This window comes from Pholis gunnellus (assembly GCF_910591455.1).
Source record: "Pholis gunnellus genome assembly, chromosome: 11".
Taxonomy (NCBI): domain Eukaryota; kingdom Metazoa; phylum Chordata; class Actinopteri; order Perciformes; family Pholidae; genus Pholis; species Pholis gunnellus.
The window spans coordinates 1,979,864-1,998,558 of record NC_136538.1 but is presented as its reverse complement, the minus strand read 5'-3'; the positions used below and the strand labels follow the sequence as shown (position 1 = coordinate 1,998,558).

The following is an 18,695-nucleotide window of genomic DNA, read 5'->3' as shown; positions in this document are numbered from 1 at the left end:
AATAACACCAGAACAAGTCGCTAGATTTGTCGCTAGTAGCTTTTGACGTCATGAGGGTTTGGAAAGTCGTCAGATTTAGCTAAAAAGTCGCTAAGTTGGCAACACTGGCACCAGTTAAATATGTCACCAGAGCAACACTGGACGTAACAATGGTTCCTATCACATATTAAACCAAACAAAAATCCAATCTTCATAAAAACAAGATGTACAAATAATATATGAACAAGCATCTTAAAGCTACTGCAGAAGTACAAACAAATGCATTTAACTTACCAGAGCTGCTGTTCACTATTTAGCTGCTGTTCCTCCTTTCTTTGTTAATAAAGAGTTTAATCTCACGGTTGTTCAGTACATCCGTGCGTTTTAGTTCCAGTAAGAAGTCCTTCTCGATTCATGGATGCCAGTGAAGACAGTCGAGTCTCCCCAGTTGTATTTCTTGAATAGGTTTTAATGCGTTTGAAGGCTGAACATGTCGCTCCACAGAGGCAGCAGATATTGGGATTGTCACCACCCAACATGTCGCGCTAGCACACTGACCAATCACGTATGGCTAGGCCAGCTAGAAGGCTCTGACACGTCAAAGAATACGCCCAACATGTCAAACTAAAGGTCTGATTGGTTGAACACTATGACAATCAACAATATCGTCCCCATTCACTTAAACTGCAAAGGGATTCACTTGTGAGTCTGCAGGCCTGGGCCTCTCTTCTACCTAGAAACACAGAGGTGAAATCTGATTGGATAAATACTCTACTTAAAACAAGCTGCATTGGAAGCAGAGCAACTGAGGAAGACGGTAGCTGTGCAATGAGAAAATAAGATAATGGGAAAAATATTTGTATAAATTATAATACATGTAGTGTACATAACTTCCCTTCTCCATTCTCTACACTGGCTCCCTGTAAGAGCTCGCAACCAGTTTAAGACTCTGGTGCTAGCCTACAGGGCAGTGAAAGGAACAGCTCCTTCATATCTCCAGGCCATGGTCAAGCCCTACACCCCCGCTCGACCACTTCTCTCTGCTGCATCAGGGCGATTGGTTGCCCTGTCGCTCAGAGGTCCCTGCGGCCGATCGACCCGGTCACGGCTGTTTTCTGTCCTGGCCCCACAATGGTGGAATGAACTCCCCACTGACATCAGGACAGCAGAGTCGCTGCCCATCTTTCGGCGCAGGCTGAAAACTCACCTCTTCAAGAAGTGCTACCCTGAGCCTTCCACTTAGCACTCATTGTATTCGTATTAGTATGTTGCACTTATTTTATTCGTATTAGCTTGTTGCACTTATTGTAATCGTATTAGTTCGTTGCACTTATTGTAATCGTATTAGTTCGTTGCACTTATTGTATTGCGTGTTGTAATGTTTGTTTCTGCACTGTACGTTTGCTCTGGTTTATGCTCTTAGATACTTGTTTAGCAAAGGTGATGCACTTATGACTTCTGGTGACTAGTAGTTCTCTTGAATACCGATGTTGAATACACTTATTGTAAATTGCTTTGGATAAAAGCGTCTGCTAAATGACTGTAATGTAATGTAATTTAAGAAAAATGATAAAATAGCTCTAACTTTGTGATTCTGTTTAGGCCAGCAGAGAAGGCTTTGCAGGCCCTGACGGCCCACCACTGCCTTCAAGGGATTCTTTCTGCAACGCCAATGGAAATGTTTAAGTGATGTAAGCTACGCCAATAGGAATGTTTGAGTGACGTAAGCTGTCCGAGTTGTTATAGTTTACTTTCCTTAAGCTCTCTTAGCTTTTTAGGTAAGAAGGAATAAACAACTCAGTTACAAGCCACAATCATACAAACACAAGCAAAATAGCAGTCAAAAAAGTACTTTTTTTCTATTTCAGTATTTCAAGTGTCTGTGCTATTGGGTTAGCTTGCAGTCCATTTGTCTGTGTTTCCTTTCTTTTTTGTACGAGCTGTTTCTTGTGTTGTCATTCTCACATCTAACAGGGTTTTGTTTAATGGCGGTTGACAGTTCTGGTTCGTGTGTTCAACCAATGTTGGTACAGCAACATTACTTATGGTTCCTTTTGTGCTGGGAGAGTATCTACAAAAAGAGTCCCTCAAAACGGCATTCTAAGAAATATGATTGTTTCTTTTGGTGCAAACACAATAAAAAAGGGTGTTTTAGAACTTTGTTTTGACGGCCAAAACACCAAACTTGAGGCTTCAAATACAGCAGTCCAGAAACTAATGGATGGCATCAAGTTGACCACACCCACTTCTTATTTACACTCTATTGGCTGTACTTAGGCCAAATTGTGGTTTTAGCTAAATGCTAAAGTTAGCATGTCAGGTATCATGTTAGTACCATCTTAGTTTAGAGTGTTAGCATGCTATCATTTGCTAATTAGTACAAAATACAGCTGAGGCTCACAGGAATGCCTTTAGTTTTGCAGATATTTGGTCATAAACCAAAATATCAAAAATAGGATTTGGAGGTGTGACACGGGATGATGAAAACTTAGAGGATCACCAAAGTGACAATTTCAATTCATACTGAGGGGGAACATGAATTTAATGAGAATCCATCCAATAGTTGTTGAGATATTTCTAAATAATACACACTTTTGGACCCTAAGCCTTTTTTTAGGCCTCTTCTCGAAAATCGTAACCCATACAAAAGAGACTACAATTCTGTAACTACAAGGTCTATTTAAAAAATGTTGAAGCTTGAATAACACTAGGGATTGTGAGATTTGATGAGATGAGTTAATATTGTGTATATGTTACTGGTTAATAGTAGCTGAACACAGCAAACACAGCAAACAGGGAAAATTCCCAGGTTCGTCTGAAGAAAAAGCACTGTAATTTATTAAATGAGGCCCTGGCTAGCCTAAAAACATTCCCAATTCATAGCACAAAGTTATAGGTGTTTATCTAAAAAAAGACATGCCAAATTCTCATTTTCGAACCAGAATTTGTAGCTGTTCCATTGTACATTTATATACTTTATAATTATATATTTCACTATATTTCACTTTATTTATCACTCATATTGTACAATCTAACAGATGTTTGGCTTCATTTTGGCATCATTCTGACCCATTTTGACCCATTTTGACCTGTCATATCTCTCCTGGATGTCTCTGTCTGTTTGTCTGGAGCCCTTGCTCAGGCTCTGCCGGGCGGATCTTGTCATGAGACCACTCGTTACAACCGGGTGCTCAAAACGAACACACTCGTGTGTTCCATGAAGTGATTGACAACATTTTCAGCCAATAAAACTCCAAAACCGTGCAGCAGTCAGCCCCCAAGCCCCTTGTATGATTCGCCGCTGGCATTTTGACCACCATTTTGGCTCAGATGAACGGAGAAACGCCATCTTCAGTTCCAGGCGTACCTACTTAGCAAACAAACACATTACTAATAAGGAATATTTGCGGATTTCACCGTTTTGGCCCTCAAAACCGACTCAAGGTATGATACAGTTATAATATTTTCGCAGTGTGGGAGTTGTGCTTTCTGTGGCTTGTTGGCTGTAACTCCTGAACGCTTTGACGGAGAGTAATTTGGACGATACCGTTGAACTCTGTGTGGAATGCTAATGTTGTTAGCAGTGTGCTATGCCGGGTGAGACGCTATGCCCGAGATTAACGAAGCATTCTCAGAGTTGTTGTCTTGCCGGCTGTGGCGTAAAATGCATGATATTGTGGCGAATCTTCTTAGTTAGTTAGTAGAATAGTTTATAATGGTGTTTGCAGTATGTAAAATGGTTAATGTGATTACATTAAGGAGACTTTTTTCGATAAAATAAAAAAAAAAATGTAATTTCTTTTTTAAATTTCTTTATGAACTTTGCTTTCTACGACGCTCTCTTCGGTTAAAAATCTCGCTCTGAACCCCAAATGGGGCTCGCTCGGGTCCAAGAGGATTGTTCTAGTGGCTGGCAAACAATAATTTTCCTCCAAATGTTTGATGGTCAGTGCTAAGAGACTAACCCTAACCAAGAAGCAAGAAGGGTAGAGGAGAAATTGTAGAGCGTACAGGTCCAAGTGGAAAAAAAACAACTAAATCATTTGGGATTTTTCCAAATGAGAAGGAAGGGTAAGAAGTTAGTCAAACTTTTTTGACTTCCTTATTCGTAAGTGACAGTTTAGCTGTTGGGTTAAGCCAGAATCATACTGGCCATCAGGAGCAGCCTCTCAGTTCCTTGTTTGTCCCGCTTTTTTTTGTGGTATTGCTATGTGAGCAACACATGTTTTCATTTACAGACCACATTTTTTTTTCCATTGGGGAGGAAACCGGAGGGCAGTTCCTGACTGTGAGTCACCACAAGTGCCCAGACTGCTAACACAGCCTCAAAGTTGCACGCAAAAGCAGAGACTTCTCAGTACAGTTTTTCCCTGAAATTGCACTGGATGATAAAAATGGATTAAAAAGTCTGAGTCACATGTCCAGCCTCAGGACACTGCCAGAGCGTGAGTTTGCATGACTTCATTCTTTGTTTTCAATAAAGAAAACCTGTTTTCCACGGGCTCTGGCTTCTTTTTTGATTGGTAAGTATGACGAAAGTGTTAGACTTATTTTCTGCAACTAAACTGAATCCATTCATTACAAAACAGTCATTCAGACTACAGTAATAAATACTGCGGAGTGCTCGTTTAAAACTGAAAAAAATCTCAAACTTATTGTTTCTTATTTATTTCCCTTTTCCTTCTGTCTGCAGCCTGACAGTCCTGTAAACAAAACTCATAGCTCTTCAGTGTTATCCTCAGTAAAGACACAACATCCAAACATGGCTGCTGCAGCACTCGTCACAGAGAACTTTAAGTTTGTGTCCCTCTTCTTCAAGAGTAAAGATGTGATGATCTTCAACGGTCTGATTGCACTGGGCACTGTGGCCAGCCAGACTGCATACAACGTTTTCGCCTTTGAATGTCCTTGTTCGTCTGGGAGGAACTATCTCTACGGCCTGGCTGCCATCGGTGTTCCGGCACTGGCGTTTTTCCTCGTTGGAATAATGATGAACAAGAGCACGTGGGACCTAGTGTCTGAGTGTCGGCTCAGAAGGTGCCGGAAGCTGTCGGGAGCCTCTGCCTTTGCGCTGCTGGGAACCATCATCGGTCGAGGTGTGGTGGCGCCGATAACATGGGTAGTTTTCTCTTTGCTGCAGGGCCAGGCGTACATGTGTGCCCTCAGCGAGTTCATTGACCCCGGCACACTGGAAGGCTTCCCCTCAGGTCAGGGGTCGATGGTAATGGCAAAATTCCCATGTCAAGACAGTGTTCCAACAGAGCTGCAACGCTTCTGGGCCGAAGTTGAGCGACGACTGAAATATGAATCTCAGGTAATGTACTTTATTTTATTTGTCTGCAGGTTAAGTGTAGCTATTACAGGTGCACACAAGTAAGGGATGTTAAATATCAATGAAAAATAAATGCCAGCTGCTACTTTCGATCTGATTTGCCATCAAATCCCATGAAAGGAATACTTACACATTTTGGGAGGCATTTATTTGCTTTCTTTCCAAAAAAATAAGCGAGAGGCTTGAAACAAATCTTGTTTGTTTTCATTACACTCTTTTCCGGAGTGTGGCCATAGTTAGCCTAGCTTAGCATAAAGACTGGAGGCAGATGGAAACAGCAACATTCAAAAATACACCTACAGCCTTACTGCTGGAACTATTTATTGATGCACAACAGCTGTATCCATCTGCCTAGTGCTTCTGTGCAGCATCCCTGTCTACGAGGTGTGGTGGCGCCGATAACATGGGTAGTTTTCTCTTTGCTGCAGGCCTTAAGATACAGTGCAGTCACTCAGTAATGGTTTTGGGCATAATAGCACCAAACCTGGCAATCTCACTGTGAAGACGAGACTTCAGGAGGCTGCACACAGTCACTGAACACTGTGACAAGAATAGTTTCATTATGTAGCTTGTTTCTGAAGCTACATTAATGGAACAATTGGAACTTTTTGGCACATGTGGAGCAATAACTTATGTTTGTCCACTTATTTTAGTATATAGTCGCTACGATAAAATGTTTAGCTTTATGGCTAAAATGAAAGACATCTAATTCCAAATGTAAGTCTATGGGGAAAAAATGTCTTTGGGCACAGTGGCATCACATGAAGGTCCCCGGAAATTGTAATCCATCGTTTTTGGCCACTATGTAAAATTTGCTTCAAGGCCCAGCGATCTTCCTGCAGGGTTGTTAGAGAGGGGAAGAGTAGACAAAGGTAAAAATATGAACCAGCAAACACAAATGTAACTGATCCATTACCTCAGAACCTACTAATGGTGTTGACCTCGATGCTCTCTGTTCTTTTCAGCTGATAGGCTGGCTGCTGGTGGCAGTAATGTCATTGACGGTGTTCCTGATGCTGTGCATGAAGCGCTGCTTCTCTCCACTTGGCTACCAGCAGGAGAATTACTGGTCCCAGTACCGCTCTAATGAAAAGACCCTCTTCCAGCGCACTGCGGCTGTCCACGCCCGCCTGCTGGCGGCGGAGAACGTTAAGAGCTTCTTTGGCTTTGTGGCACTGGAGACGGAGGAGAAGGAGCAGCTGGGTGAGCACCAGAGTGCCGGTCCCATCTGTAGCACCAATTGGAACAGGGTGACTGGTGTCTACCTCTACAGGGAGAATAAAGGACTGCCTCTTTACAGCAGGCTCAACAAATGGGCCACGTACAGTCTGGAGAATAACATGGAGGCTATGGAGAAAGAGATGGACATGCTCAGCTGACCGGATCCTTCTGGAAGGTGGTCCAGTGACTGCTAGCATAAAGGCCTCACTATGTTTCAAACAGAGTGCATCATCAAATAGCAAATACAGTGTAGCCCCCTCCCTCTTTTCCTTTCCTATTTCATAACTTTCTGAAACAGACAATCTTGACGGTCACACACACTATTTCTGCCACATTGCCTTTAGGCAGGTTTCGATGATACCTCATAAGACCAATTTAGTTTGAAACATACTCAAACCTTTAGTTCACTATCAATACAACTTTGGTTATGCTCCCAGATGGACACTTGGACAGCTGTGGACAGCATTTGGAAGACAAGTGTGGATGGTGGGTTCCACCAATGCACGGTAGATTGCTATGCTACGACTTGTAACGTAGTGGCGGCGTGGACACGTCTGGACAAGTCTGCTTGGTCACACACATAAATATATGTTTATATATGTTAGTTTTTGCCATTCAAATTCTCTGAAAAGTATCCTTTTGACTTAGTGTTTCAATGTGATCCAAAAATATAAAATTTTAAATAATCCAAGCGTACAGGGCACTGAGGTACGTTTACCCCTGGTATTAACATGTGGTCTGTGTCTTGATATGTTCACCATGTTTGTTGTTTGTTGACAAGCCCGCCTGCTCTGCCCACCTAATTTGCAAATCAAATTTGATCACAACGCGGGCTGAAACTAGTCAAGGAAAAAGCTTATTACCAGGTGTAAGTGTGGCGCTAGATAAAGGATTTGACTGTAATTAAGTCAGATTCCTCATTAAAAGATTCTGATTATTTCTAGTTCCATTTGCAATGTTCCTTTTAAAAGTTAACTTTGTTCATTAATAAACTCAAAACTATTAAGTGTGGCAGTATACTGTCTCTATGGGCTGAATCTGTCAGAGTACTCCAGTCCAGCCATCCCTTGATGTGACATTTTATGTGGTCCTGATTAAGTCACATAGTCATCTTTTATGGGTTATGTAAAGCTAGTGATTTATAACGCAAATTTTATTTTTTAAACGTTTTCATCTCTTTCATTAGGCTGATTACAATGAGGCGTAGTCTTTTTTCATGCAGTATTAAATTCCCAACATCCAACTTGGGATGGTACCTGTGTTTCTGTACTGATGCTTAATTCAACAACAAGAATCTGGCCAGACAGATTCCAATGCTCCGGTCTGCAAGCCAATAGTGTAGCGGACCCCAGCCGGACAATGGTGAAGAGTACTGTTGTTTCCAGAGGCCTTTATGTGTCAGGGCCAAAAGTCTAAACTGAAAAAAATAAGATTTGAATCTGAAAATATCAGACCTCAAATATCAAAATATATATGAAAGGGAAAAATGAAAATAAATATTTTATTCACAACAATTCCAGAACTGAATCAAAATTCTGTTTATTTTGAATACATTGCTGTATTTTTCAATGTTCAAGACCGCAACTTGATTTTTCAAATGATCAAAGCTATTGGCCTGGATTTGGCTCCATTGTCAGGTTTTGAAGGCCAAAACGGTAATAGGGGATGGACCCAAATGCATGGAGACACAGTGAAACAGAGGGTTGAATTATGGTGACTTTAATTACTAAGAAAAATGTCTAACACAAAAACTAGAGCAGGGGTATCAAAAAATGTATAACAAAAACAATCCAAGAAAACAAAACTACTAAACAGAAAACATGGCAGAGAAGAGCAGGGATCACATCAGAGACATACCAGGAATCATTGTCCAAAATAAACAGGAAACACCACGGACCAGGAAACACCACAGACCAACCGACAGGGGACAGTCCAAGGGCGTAGGTTTGCATATGGTCCATAGGGACTAGTCAGGACCAAAGTTTGGGAAAGAATTGTCCCCACCAATATTTTGTTAATTTGAATTGCCTGTTAGAAAAAAATATTTTGCACAATGTATTTGCAAAGTCATTCGTATTATTATTAGTGCTGGGCAAGTCAACGCGTTATTATCGCGTCAACGCATTCATTAATTAACGCCGACAATTATTTATAGCGCGTTTCTTTTTATTTTGAAAGTCCGTTGCTCGCTGGCAGCGGTGGAGGAATGGAGACTACTGGACATCGCTGCGGTAAAGTCAGCAGACACTCAGATCTCCGTGCTCAACTTACATGTTAGTGCACCTATATGCTGAAACTCACGGTAAACGCATTCAAATGGCACAGATCGGGAGCAAGCGAAGGACTTTGAAAGTTAGCAGAAAGATTAACGTGAGACAACATCCGGTTTCTTCAGACGAACATCCGGTTTTCAGAATAAGATGCCAACAAAGTATGAATTATATTCACATTAAGTATAAAACATGCTACCGGCATCTCGTGAGTTAAAGGGAAAATACACCTAAATTGTGCGTAAAGTGTCTTTATTCTTTGATCGCTGGGTAACCATCATCACCTCGGAGTTACAGAATTATATTGATCAACAGTAGAGCTGCATTCACATGCTCTGACATTGAAACATTTTATTCCTGTTGCACAGCAGTGGAACACGTTTTACATACAGTCAGCACACTGAGCACAGACAGTGCAAGAACTATAACTGCTACTGTGTAAAGGGAATACTGCTGTAAAAAAGCACCTTATTTGTTTAAAGTGTGCAAACCAAATGTTATTGTTCATATAGCAGTACTTTTCAAATAAAAGTGCGCAGTACACTACTTTTGAATTCATTATTGAACTTTGCCATAACAATGCGATTAATCGCAAAACATCCATGCGATTAATCGAGATTACAAATGTTAATCGTTGCCCAGCACTACTACTAATTGCATAAATAAAGGAAGAAAACACTTTATTTATAGCCTATTAAGTGCTGCAGAATAGATTTTTTTTTTTTGTCTTTTTTGGCTGCACAACTGGGAAAAGTTTTTTATATATATTTTGGATATAGAATATACTGTTACTGTATATTGGCATTTTAGCAGAACGTTTTTTATTCATTTATTTCATTATTTATTATTATTATTATTTATTTGGTGCAGAATACTGTTTTGTATACTGGTTTTATTACTGTTATGTTTAAATCAGTTCCAAGTTTCACAAATGTTAATATATTTTAATAAAGTGTGCCTGTTCAACATAATATCAACTCAGTTTTTTTTATACGGCCGGGGGGGGGGGGGGCTGGCAGTGTCCCTACCAATGCTGAGGCCAAACCTATGCCCTTGGTTTTCATGCTTCCCAAAACATTTTTGGTGGCTTTATCTTCGTATTTATTTTGATCATGTACAGAATCTAAACTTTCCAAAGTCACAGCTCATCATCCAGTGTTAAACAGATTCTCCCGATGTGATGTCCTACATCATGATTTAATCAAAAATATGACTCATCCCTAGTTCCCGCTTTCTGTCATTTCATATGTGATTTATTTTTTCTTCAGGCTTCTCTTAACCAGCACTGTGGTGAGCTGGTGTCGGTGTGTGAGGCGTATTTAGCTGACATTATCCTGAGAGAAAAGGGAGCCCAGAACCTCAATGAGGAGCTGATGGTGAGACTTAACCCTTCGCTTGCTTTTTCTTGGATAAACATCGGCCTGAAAGATGTCTTTTTTTTATCAAGTATGGTTCATTTTATTTGAGATCAACACATACTGTGTACAGCAGTTGTGAAACACGTAATTTCAAAAACCATCTGCTGCTCACACTATTCTCAGAAAGAGGAGCAACAAAACAGACAATCTCTCTGCTAGTGTCAAAGCCAGACTTTTAGAATACAGTCTGGGCCACATCGTTAACTGACCAGTTCAGTTACCACAAACTTTGGCACATCAGGGTGATAAAAACACATGTGCTCAATCATAGGGATGATAAATGTCTGGGTGCTTTGAACGTTTAAATATAGCCATGGTGGAACTAATTGAAAGGCTTCACCTCATGCTCAAGTTTTACTTTCTATTTTGTATGTATTTTGTATTTTTGGTTTTTACAGCACAAGCGATGCTTTTCAGTTGTACAGCCTGTTGTGACCTGTTGCTTTTTGGGAAAGTGTTTGTTTAGTGTTCTGACGGAAAGTTTTCTTCTTAATGCTGGATAGGCTCCACACACACTCAGCCACTCCGCTGAGTATCTACTTGTTATGGCTCGTTTCAGTCTCCTAATTTATTGCAGCTGGATTCACCATGTAGTTGTTCTCATTTACACATTTTTCTGTTTCTGAAAGTCATTCTCAAGCTGCTGCATGTTTTTTTTTTAGAATCACTACATCATCTGATAAGATCAAAATAAGTTTAGGCTACTGACAACAGCTCTGCTGTGTAATTGGCTATATTAATATTTAGAATAAGTGATTGCAAGAAATTTAGAGGGGGCTAAATGCTGTTTGCTGCTTCACAGCTGTGATAATGATGGCATAAACCCTCACTGAGCAGTTTTTTTTACTGTTTTCCCCGTACACACCAAGCTAGCATTTTAAGATTTGAAGACTTTTGAAGAAGTTTTTAGAAAGCTCAGTGTTTAGGTGAGGAAACTGCATTTAGACTGTACGGAGGGGTGAAAGTAAGAGAAAAAGATGTTTGCAAAATAATGTGGACGATGTGTCTCATTGCTTTTTGTTTTGTCAAAGACCAGGGTGCTGCACCATACCAGGTAAATGTGGAACTGAAAATGCTCTCTTCCAGGTGAAACACCTCCACACTCTGGGTGTGGCGTCACTCCAATGTCCCGGCAAGGTCGGCAAAAGGACGGTGCTGCTTGTGGAGTCCATCCTGACAACACGTTCTGACAAATTGGCTGGTAAGGTGCATGGACATCTAGGGAAATGAGATACTGTGGTTTTCAAATCTACATGATCTGAACCATGGTCTTGCCTCCTGCCGTGGTCCTGTCTGACACCCACTGCTACTATCTTTATTATTAGTAGTAGCATTGCTTGCATTTATTTATTTCAGGATTTGTTTCATAGCCATATTTATTCATGTATTTAATTGTTAAATATTGAATGAAATTGCATTCCAAACTACTGACAGATCTCCTCCAAATGAATGGGTCGGCTACATTTCTTCACACGGGGGCTTCTGTCGGTTTGAACGTAGCCTAATACTTAAAATACCTGCCAGTGTTTACTTTGTATGATAGGTTGAAGAAAATGTTTTGACAGAGTATCGCCCGACTGATATCAATAATGATATTAATATTCGGGAGTTTCAAAAAAATCTGATAACACGCATTGTATTTTGTGATACTACTTTTGGGAGTAGCCAAAGAACAAACAAAACGAAACCTACACTTATGTGCTTTAAAAATGTAACATCACCTGTATTCAGTGGTAACATGTTCTTTATGTTGGTGACAGAGTGCCAGGAGGAGCTGCCAGCATCGCTGCCTCTGTCTCAGTTCAACGCAAACTCTCTGCCTAGCAAAGTGAGAGCCCATGGAGTCATCACTTTAGGTAAACTGTCCTTCCCTGACTCTATATCAGCCTACTCTGTCTCTTTTAGTAATGTCTGATGGTACGTGTCCAGAAGGAGTTCTTTTTGTACGTGAGGGGCCATGCCGCTTCCCAGCATTGGACACCTAATAGGCTGCCACTAGGCAACCGATACCGAAATGTGTGTCTGAAATCAATTTAGGCGAGAAACAAGCCAAGCAGTTGCTGAATCTGTCTTCATTTTAGATCGACAACGACTAGTTCGTTAAAAGTTTTTTCGGTAGTTTCCAAAAGTGGCAAATTGCACTGGGTGCCACTGATTAGTATATGGTTTGCTAAACCTAAACTTTATGCAAATGAGGAGGGAACCAACTCGATTCCCCTGTGTCCCGAAACGCAGCGCTGTGCTAATGGATTGCACAGCTGCTTACCATCGCCTCAATCATTGGTTTGTAGACTGCGCTTTTGAATCCTCGAGTTTTGCCTTTTGGCCGTCGCCATCTTGTTTTTTTGTAAGCAGTGAACGGAAGTGACCATATCTGGACTGAGTGACTTAGGCCAAATCCCAATGTCCCCCCTAAACCCTCAAACCCTCAAGGACTTACTGACGTCACCTGGTGAGTGGTTGAGTGTGAGAGGCTGTGAGGGCTTGAGATGGTGTAAATAGGAACGGGACAGCACTTTGCTGCAACATATCACGTTACCATGAAAACGACAACAAATATGATGTATAATTGTGTGTATTTATTTTATACTTTGTACTCCCTGATTTGAACGTCTTCAGGCTCTTTCCTCACAAGATGAGAAGTAACTTCATATAATCTATTTACTCGTTTTTGTCAAAACAGCTTCAATGACAAAATCAAATATTTTATGAATAAATAAATAAATATTCTCTGATTTCATGTTTATTTTTTGTTCCATCTTTAACCCTTAATGTTTCTGTGTAAATGTAATACTCCAGGCTGTGAACACATGTGAGCCGTCCTCTTTGTTTACCTTTTTGTTTTTCACGGACTTCGCGGGAGCGTGCCTCAAAGTCCGTGAGTCCGTAAGGGGGACATTGGGATTTAGCCATAGAGACGCAGTATACGGCTCTGGTAGAGACCTGTCAATCACAAGGTAGCCCTGCCCTAAAGCATACCCTGCTTTATGGTCTATTTGACTCTAAATGAAGCATAATTTACTAAATGAACATCATGCTGTTTGAAGAAGACTTGAAACTAGCCATTGAGACCATAAACTCATGTTTACGATGTTTACTGAGATAATACATCAAGGCCCTATTCCTCGTACGTGGCTAACTGAGTTAGCCGGATAATTTTCAGGATGAGATTACATAAGTCAGGCTTTTCGGTTCCTCGAAGCAAGTTTGGAAAAATCACCATAGCAACACATCCATAAGCCTGAACCTGCTCCAGAGCAGGCTTGAGCTAGATCCGCTGGATCAGCTCCACTCCCCCGGAAAACAGTGTCAGCTCCCTTCCTCAGAGATCCATCGATGAGGAAGCGATATTAGTCAGATTAGCGTTTTATAGGGAGAGAGTTCTTCCAGATCGCCAAGATCCGTTATCACATCATGATGACTTCCTGTACGAGCGCTATCGATTCTGCCGACAAGGAATCATTTATTTAAAGACCTTCTCGAGCCGTACATTGAACACCACACGCCATCTACTGTCTCACAGACTGTATCACAGCCTCGTGCTGTTTTGCGAGTGGTTCATGTTTGTACAGTGTCGGTGATGTGGAGAACATCGGGAAAGCCGCTGCATGCCGTGCTGTTCATAACGTTTATTTGGCGATTAAGAAACTTATGGATGTGTTCATTACATCACCATGGCACATGTTGTATTGATCACCATTCTGAATAATGTGTGTGTGCTTAGTGTTTACTTGCTCCCGTGTCCTCTTGATGGCTGGTTGAACTACATGATGGTTGAAAGCACTCATAATGATATGACAGTATTATTAGTACACCATAGATATCATTATTGTAGAACATGATTAAGGTGGACTCATGATAAGAATAGAGAGAATTACACACAATTTATTTTTACTGCTTATTATGAATAATACATACATACTGATCCGTCCATACACAGATTCGCACACATATTCAAACTCCTATTCTATATGATAATCTACACATACATGTATATACACACATATATATATAGTACATGATACATACGTGCATACACCTACATATATCCTCATAAGTATCTATTAATTCGTATCAGTTAGATACTCTTTGGGCTTGTTTTTATCTACTTATTCTGAACGAGTTGATATAATTATTTTCGCTATAGATCTCATTGGATGATGCGTTCCATTAAGCCTACTGCCAGCAGCACATTTAAAGTAATATCATCTGATTGATTGAGGTGATGAGGCTCTTAAAATTAACCGATACATGTTCCCAACACTTGCGCATTTAACGAAGTCTGCGATATTTTGCCATGCTTCTCGTCTAGCCCTCGCAGCGTTAGATTTCGCCATGATTATGGTCTTGAATTCCTCATATGCGTTCATGATCATCTCCTGCTCGTCAGCGGAGTAAAAAGAGGCTCTTTCTTTGCGTTTATTTGCCGTTGTACTGTTAGAAAATCATGGTTTCGGTGATCGACGCTTCCCCCTTTTGAAGTAGGACGGACACGCGCAACGATCCTGATGACTGATATCTGGTTCAAATTAACGAGACTGTTTGAGCGGATCAGCCTTTGAGGAACCGAGATAGCCTGATGTCAATCATCGAGTTAATTTAAGCTGGATAATAGGACATTTGATCGACTTAGTTCAACCACGTACGAGGAATAGGGCCCAAGTGAGAAGCAGGGTCACTTTCTCATCGACTCATTTATTTTTTGCAACCAGAGGAGTGGCCCCTGCTGGCCATTTGAGTGAATGCAAGTTTAATGAGCTTCCACATTGGCTCTACTTTTCAGGACCGGAGGTTACCGTCTGCCGCTTACATAGACAATGAATAGGAAGCGTGGAAATGATGGAGCCTGTGTACATGTACCGTTAGAAACATTGTTCATAGCCTTAACCTCAATGCATTTCTGCCGTCTCATTACACATCTAATGTTTTCCTCTCCGTTGGCGTCCGTCCGGGCTCTATGGGGTCAGATCAGTCTCAATAATCGCAAATGCACACAGATAGACTCACAAATGCAAACAGAAAGATTCACAAATGCGCACAGAACAATTCACAAATATATTCGATTTACAAATGCACACAGAAGGATTTACAAATATATTCGATTTACAAATGCATGCAGAACAATTCACAAATACATTCCAATGCACAAATAAATAAATTACGATTTATATAAATGTAAAAAAAAAAATCACAAATATATTTCTGCATTTGTATGTATTTGTGTGTGGATTTGTATGTATTTGTGTGTGGATTTGTATGTATTTGTGTGTGGATCGCACTGCATTCATTTGCAAATCGCTTCACATTCGTGTACGGATTTATGAGACTGTTCTGCCGTCGCTGGATTCACAAATGCGTTTTTTTCAACATAGACCTGCCTGTAGCCAATCAGATGTCAGCCTCATTTTCAACCAATCACATGAGCGCAGCTTCATACATATTCATACATATTGTAGCCGTCTGTGTTCACCCAGAGCTCTACGATACCTCATATCAGTAGAGACCGGACCAAACTATGTGTGTGTAAACCATATGGTACAAACAATGAGGCCACTAGGCTGCTAGCGTAATGTTGCGGTTCACACCAAACACGATTCGCGCCGCGTTAATCGCGCCGCCGTTCTCGCCGGGGGACTATTTGTGTTCATTCGCGTGAATCGGTGAATCGCGCTGGACACGCCGGTGAGGGAGCGCGGCATAGTCCGGAGGAGCTCCGTGGAGCTCCGTGGATTTCATCGAACTGTATTCACTGTGTCTAGCAAGCCACACGTCGGCTGTTAACCATAGCTGTATGAACACAACATAAACTGATTTGGCTATGATTTAACGGCAATAAACCAACAAAAAGGAACTCCGAAATAACATTTATACACATAGTTTGGTCCGGTCTCTACTGATATGAGGAATACAGAATACAGTTCGATGAAATCCACGGAGCTCCTCCGGACTATGTTATGAACCAGACATGACGGCGTTTGGTTCCCCGTGATATCTGGGACTTCCACAACACATACTAAGCAGAAATAGAGATTACACCTCACCGGCGTGTCCAGCGCGATTCACCGATTCACGCGAATGAACACAAATAGTCCCCCGGCGAGAACGGCGGCGCGATTAACGCGGCGCGAATCGTGTTTGGTGTGAACCGCAACATTACGCTAGCAGCCTAGTGGCCTCATTGTTTGTACCATATGGTTTACACACACATAGTTTGGTCCGGTCTCTACTGATATGAGGTATCATAGAGCTCTGGGTGAACACAGACGGCTACAATATGTATGAATATGTATGAAGCTGCGCTCATGTGATTGGTTGAAAATGAGGCTGACATCTGATTGGCTACAGACAGGTCTATGTTGAAAAAAACGCATTTGTGAATCCAGCGACGGCAGAACAGTCTCATAAATCCGTACACGAATGTGAAGCGATTTGCAAATGAATGCAGTGCGATCCACACACAAATACATACAAATCCACACACAAATACATACAAATCCACACACAAATACATACAAATGCAGAAATATATTTGTGATTTTTTTTTTTACATTTATATAAATCGTAATTTATTTATTTGTGCATTGGAATGTATTTGTGAATTGTTCTGCGTGCATTTGTAAATCGAATATATTTGTAAATCCTTCTGTGTGCATTTGTAAATCGAATATATTTGTGAATTGTTCTGTTTGCATTTGTGAATCTTTCTGTTTGCATTTGTGAGTCTATCTGTGTGCATTTGCGATTATTGAGACTGATCTGACCCCATAGGGCTCAGGCAAACTGTGTCTGCAGCACGAGGAACTCGTCCAGAAGTACCTGCCGGTGTTTGCCAGGGAGCTGGAGGTTGGCACGGAGGTTGCTGTGCGCAACAATGTGGTTGTGATTATGTGTGATCTGTGTGTTCGATACACCAACATCGTGGATCACTATCCCAACATCTCCGCTTGTCTGGGAGACAGTGAAGCTGTTATCCGGGAGCAGACTCTCATCATGCTGACCAACCTGCTGCAGGTAGGAACTGTTTTCTTTAAATGGTTTAGCAGAGTTTGAAAATAATGGCTAAAGAAACATCAAATTGCAGATTAAAGGTGCAATGTGTCAAATCTGGCTAGCATTTTTGTTTAAAACGTAAAAAAAAAAAAAAAGTTTGCAACCCGTGAACGGAAGTGACCATATTTGGACTGTGGGGGAGTGACGTGGAGACGCCATATACGGCTCTGGTAGTGACCTGTCAATTTCGCAAGTCCTAAAGCATACCCTGCTTTATGGTCTACTTGAAACTAGAGATTGAGACCATAAACATATCTTCACAATGTTTACTGAGGTAAGAAATCAAGTGAGAAGTAGTCATTTTCTCATAGACTTCCATACAATCTGAATTATTTGTGCAACTGGAGGAGTCGCCCTGATGGCCATTAGAAAGAATGGAGGTTGAAAAGACTAACTCATTGACTTCACAGACCAGGTGGCCAGACATTACACATTGCACCTTTTTAAAGACTCTACTAGGGTTCTGCTTATAGATGGAGAGCAAAAAGGCAGCTGCATTTTAATCTTTATTATCCCTGTATTTTTTTCCTCTGTCGGCTGACCTGCCTGCATGTTTAGATGCTATCTCATAGGCCTCTGTCATCCTCTTTCTCCATTTCTCCACATAGGCCTGATATGAGCCTGGCTGGTCCTCCCTTTCAATTCCAAAAAGGATGTCCACTGGAAGCCGGGGTGTCCTGCCAAATAACAAGAAGAATGGAGAGTAGCCTGTTGCATCGCTCGAGGTGCAATTGTAAGCATGCAGGACTTTAGGAAGATAGCTTTTCCAGTCAGTTTTCTGTTCCTCTGTCAGTGTTCTTAACATGGAGAGAAGTGTTCTGTTGAATCTTTCAGTCTGTCCGTTCCCTTGTGGGTGATAAGGAGTGGTGTGTGATCCCTTGATACCACAGAGTTCTTTTAGACGGTGCAGCAACTGGTTCTCAAATTCCCTGCCCATGTCATGATGGATTTTTCCAGGAAACCCAAATTTCATAGCAAAATCGTTAAATAGTTTGTCAGCCACAGTTTTTGCTGATTTGTTGGTAGTTGCGTAGGCTTGGGCAAAGCGTGTATAATGGTCTATAACCACCAGAATATATTCATACCCCCCTTTAGACTTTTCCAGGTGTAGGAAGTCCACTGAGACTAACTCATATGGGTGAGTGGTTTTGATACTCATCATCGGAGCTCGTGTTGTTCGGTTTGGTTATCCTCTTCTTGAGGCATTCACACACATTTGTCACGAAGTGCTCCACGTCACGCTGCATTTTTGGCCAAAAGAAACGGTCTCTGATCAGATTAACTGTCCTTTCTGTGCCCAAGTGACCCATCTCCTTGTGAAGCTCTTTCAGAACGAGAGGATGGTAGATCTTGGGGAGTACTAGCTGACATCTAGACTGACTCCTATCAATTATGGTCTCGTCATCTTCCTCAATACAGTTTAGG

At 41.2% G+C, this 18,695-nt stretch overlaps 1 protein-coding gene across 1 annotated transcript; it reads left to right on the top strand.

The window, feature by feature from the left end:
* The first annotated feature begins 4,726 nt into the window (after nucleotides 1-4,726).
* LOC306703526 (calcium homeostasis modulator protein 2-like) lies at nucleotides 4,727-7,038 on the top strand. Its single transcript, XM_079169524.1, has 2 exons — nucleotides 4,727-5,293; nucleotides 6,277-7,038. Exons 1-2 carry the CDS (start codon nucleotides 4,742-4,744, stop codon nucleotides 6,688-6,690), a joined length of 966 nt encoding a protein of 321 aa, XP_079025650.1. The 5' UTR covers nucleotides 4,727-4,741; the 3' UTR covers nucleotides 6,691-7,038.
* Nucleotides 7,039-18,695: the final 11,657 nt, after the last annotated feature.

What these genes read in the sequence shown, in the direction of transcription:
- LOC306703526 (XM_079169524.1), top strand. Translation starts at nt 4,742, where the DNA reads ATGGCTGCTGCAGCACTCGTCACAGAGAACTTTAAGTTTGTGTCCCTC. An exon ending in GACTGAAATATGAATCTCAG is followed by an intron (nt 5,294 to 6,276) that starts GTAATGTACTTT and finishes TGTTCTTTTCAG; the next exon opens with CTGATAGGCTGGCTGCTGGT.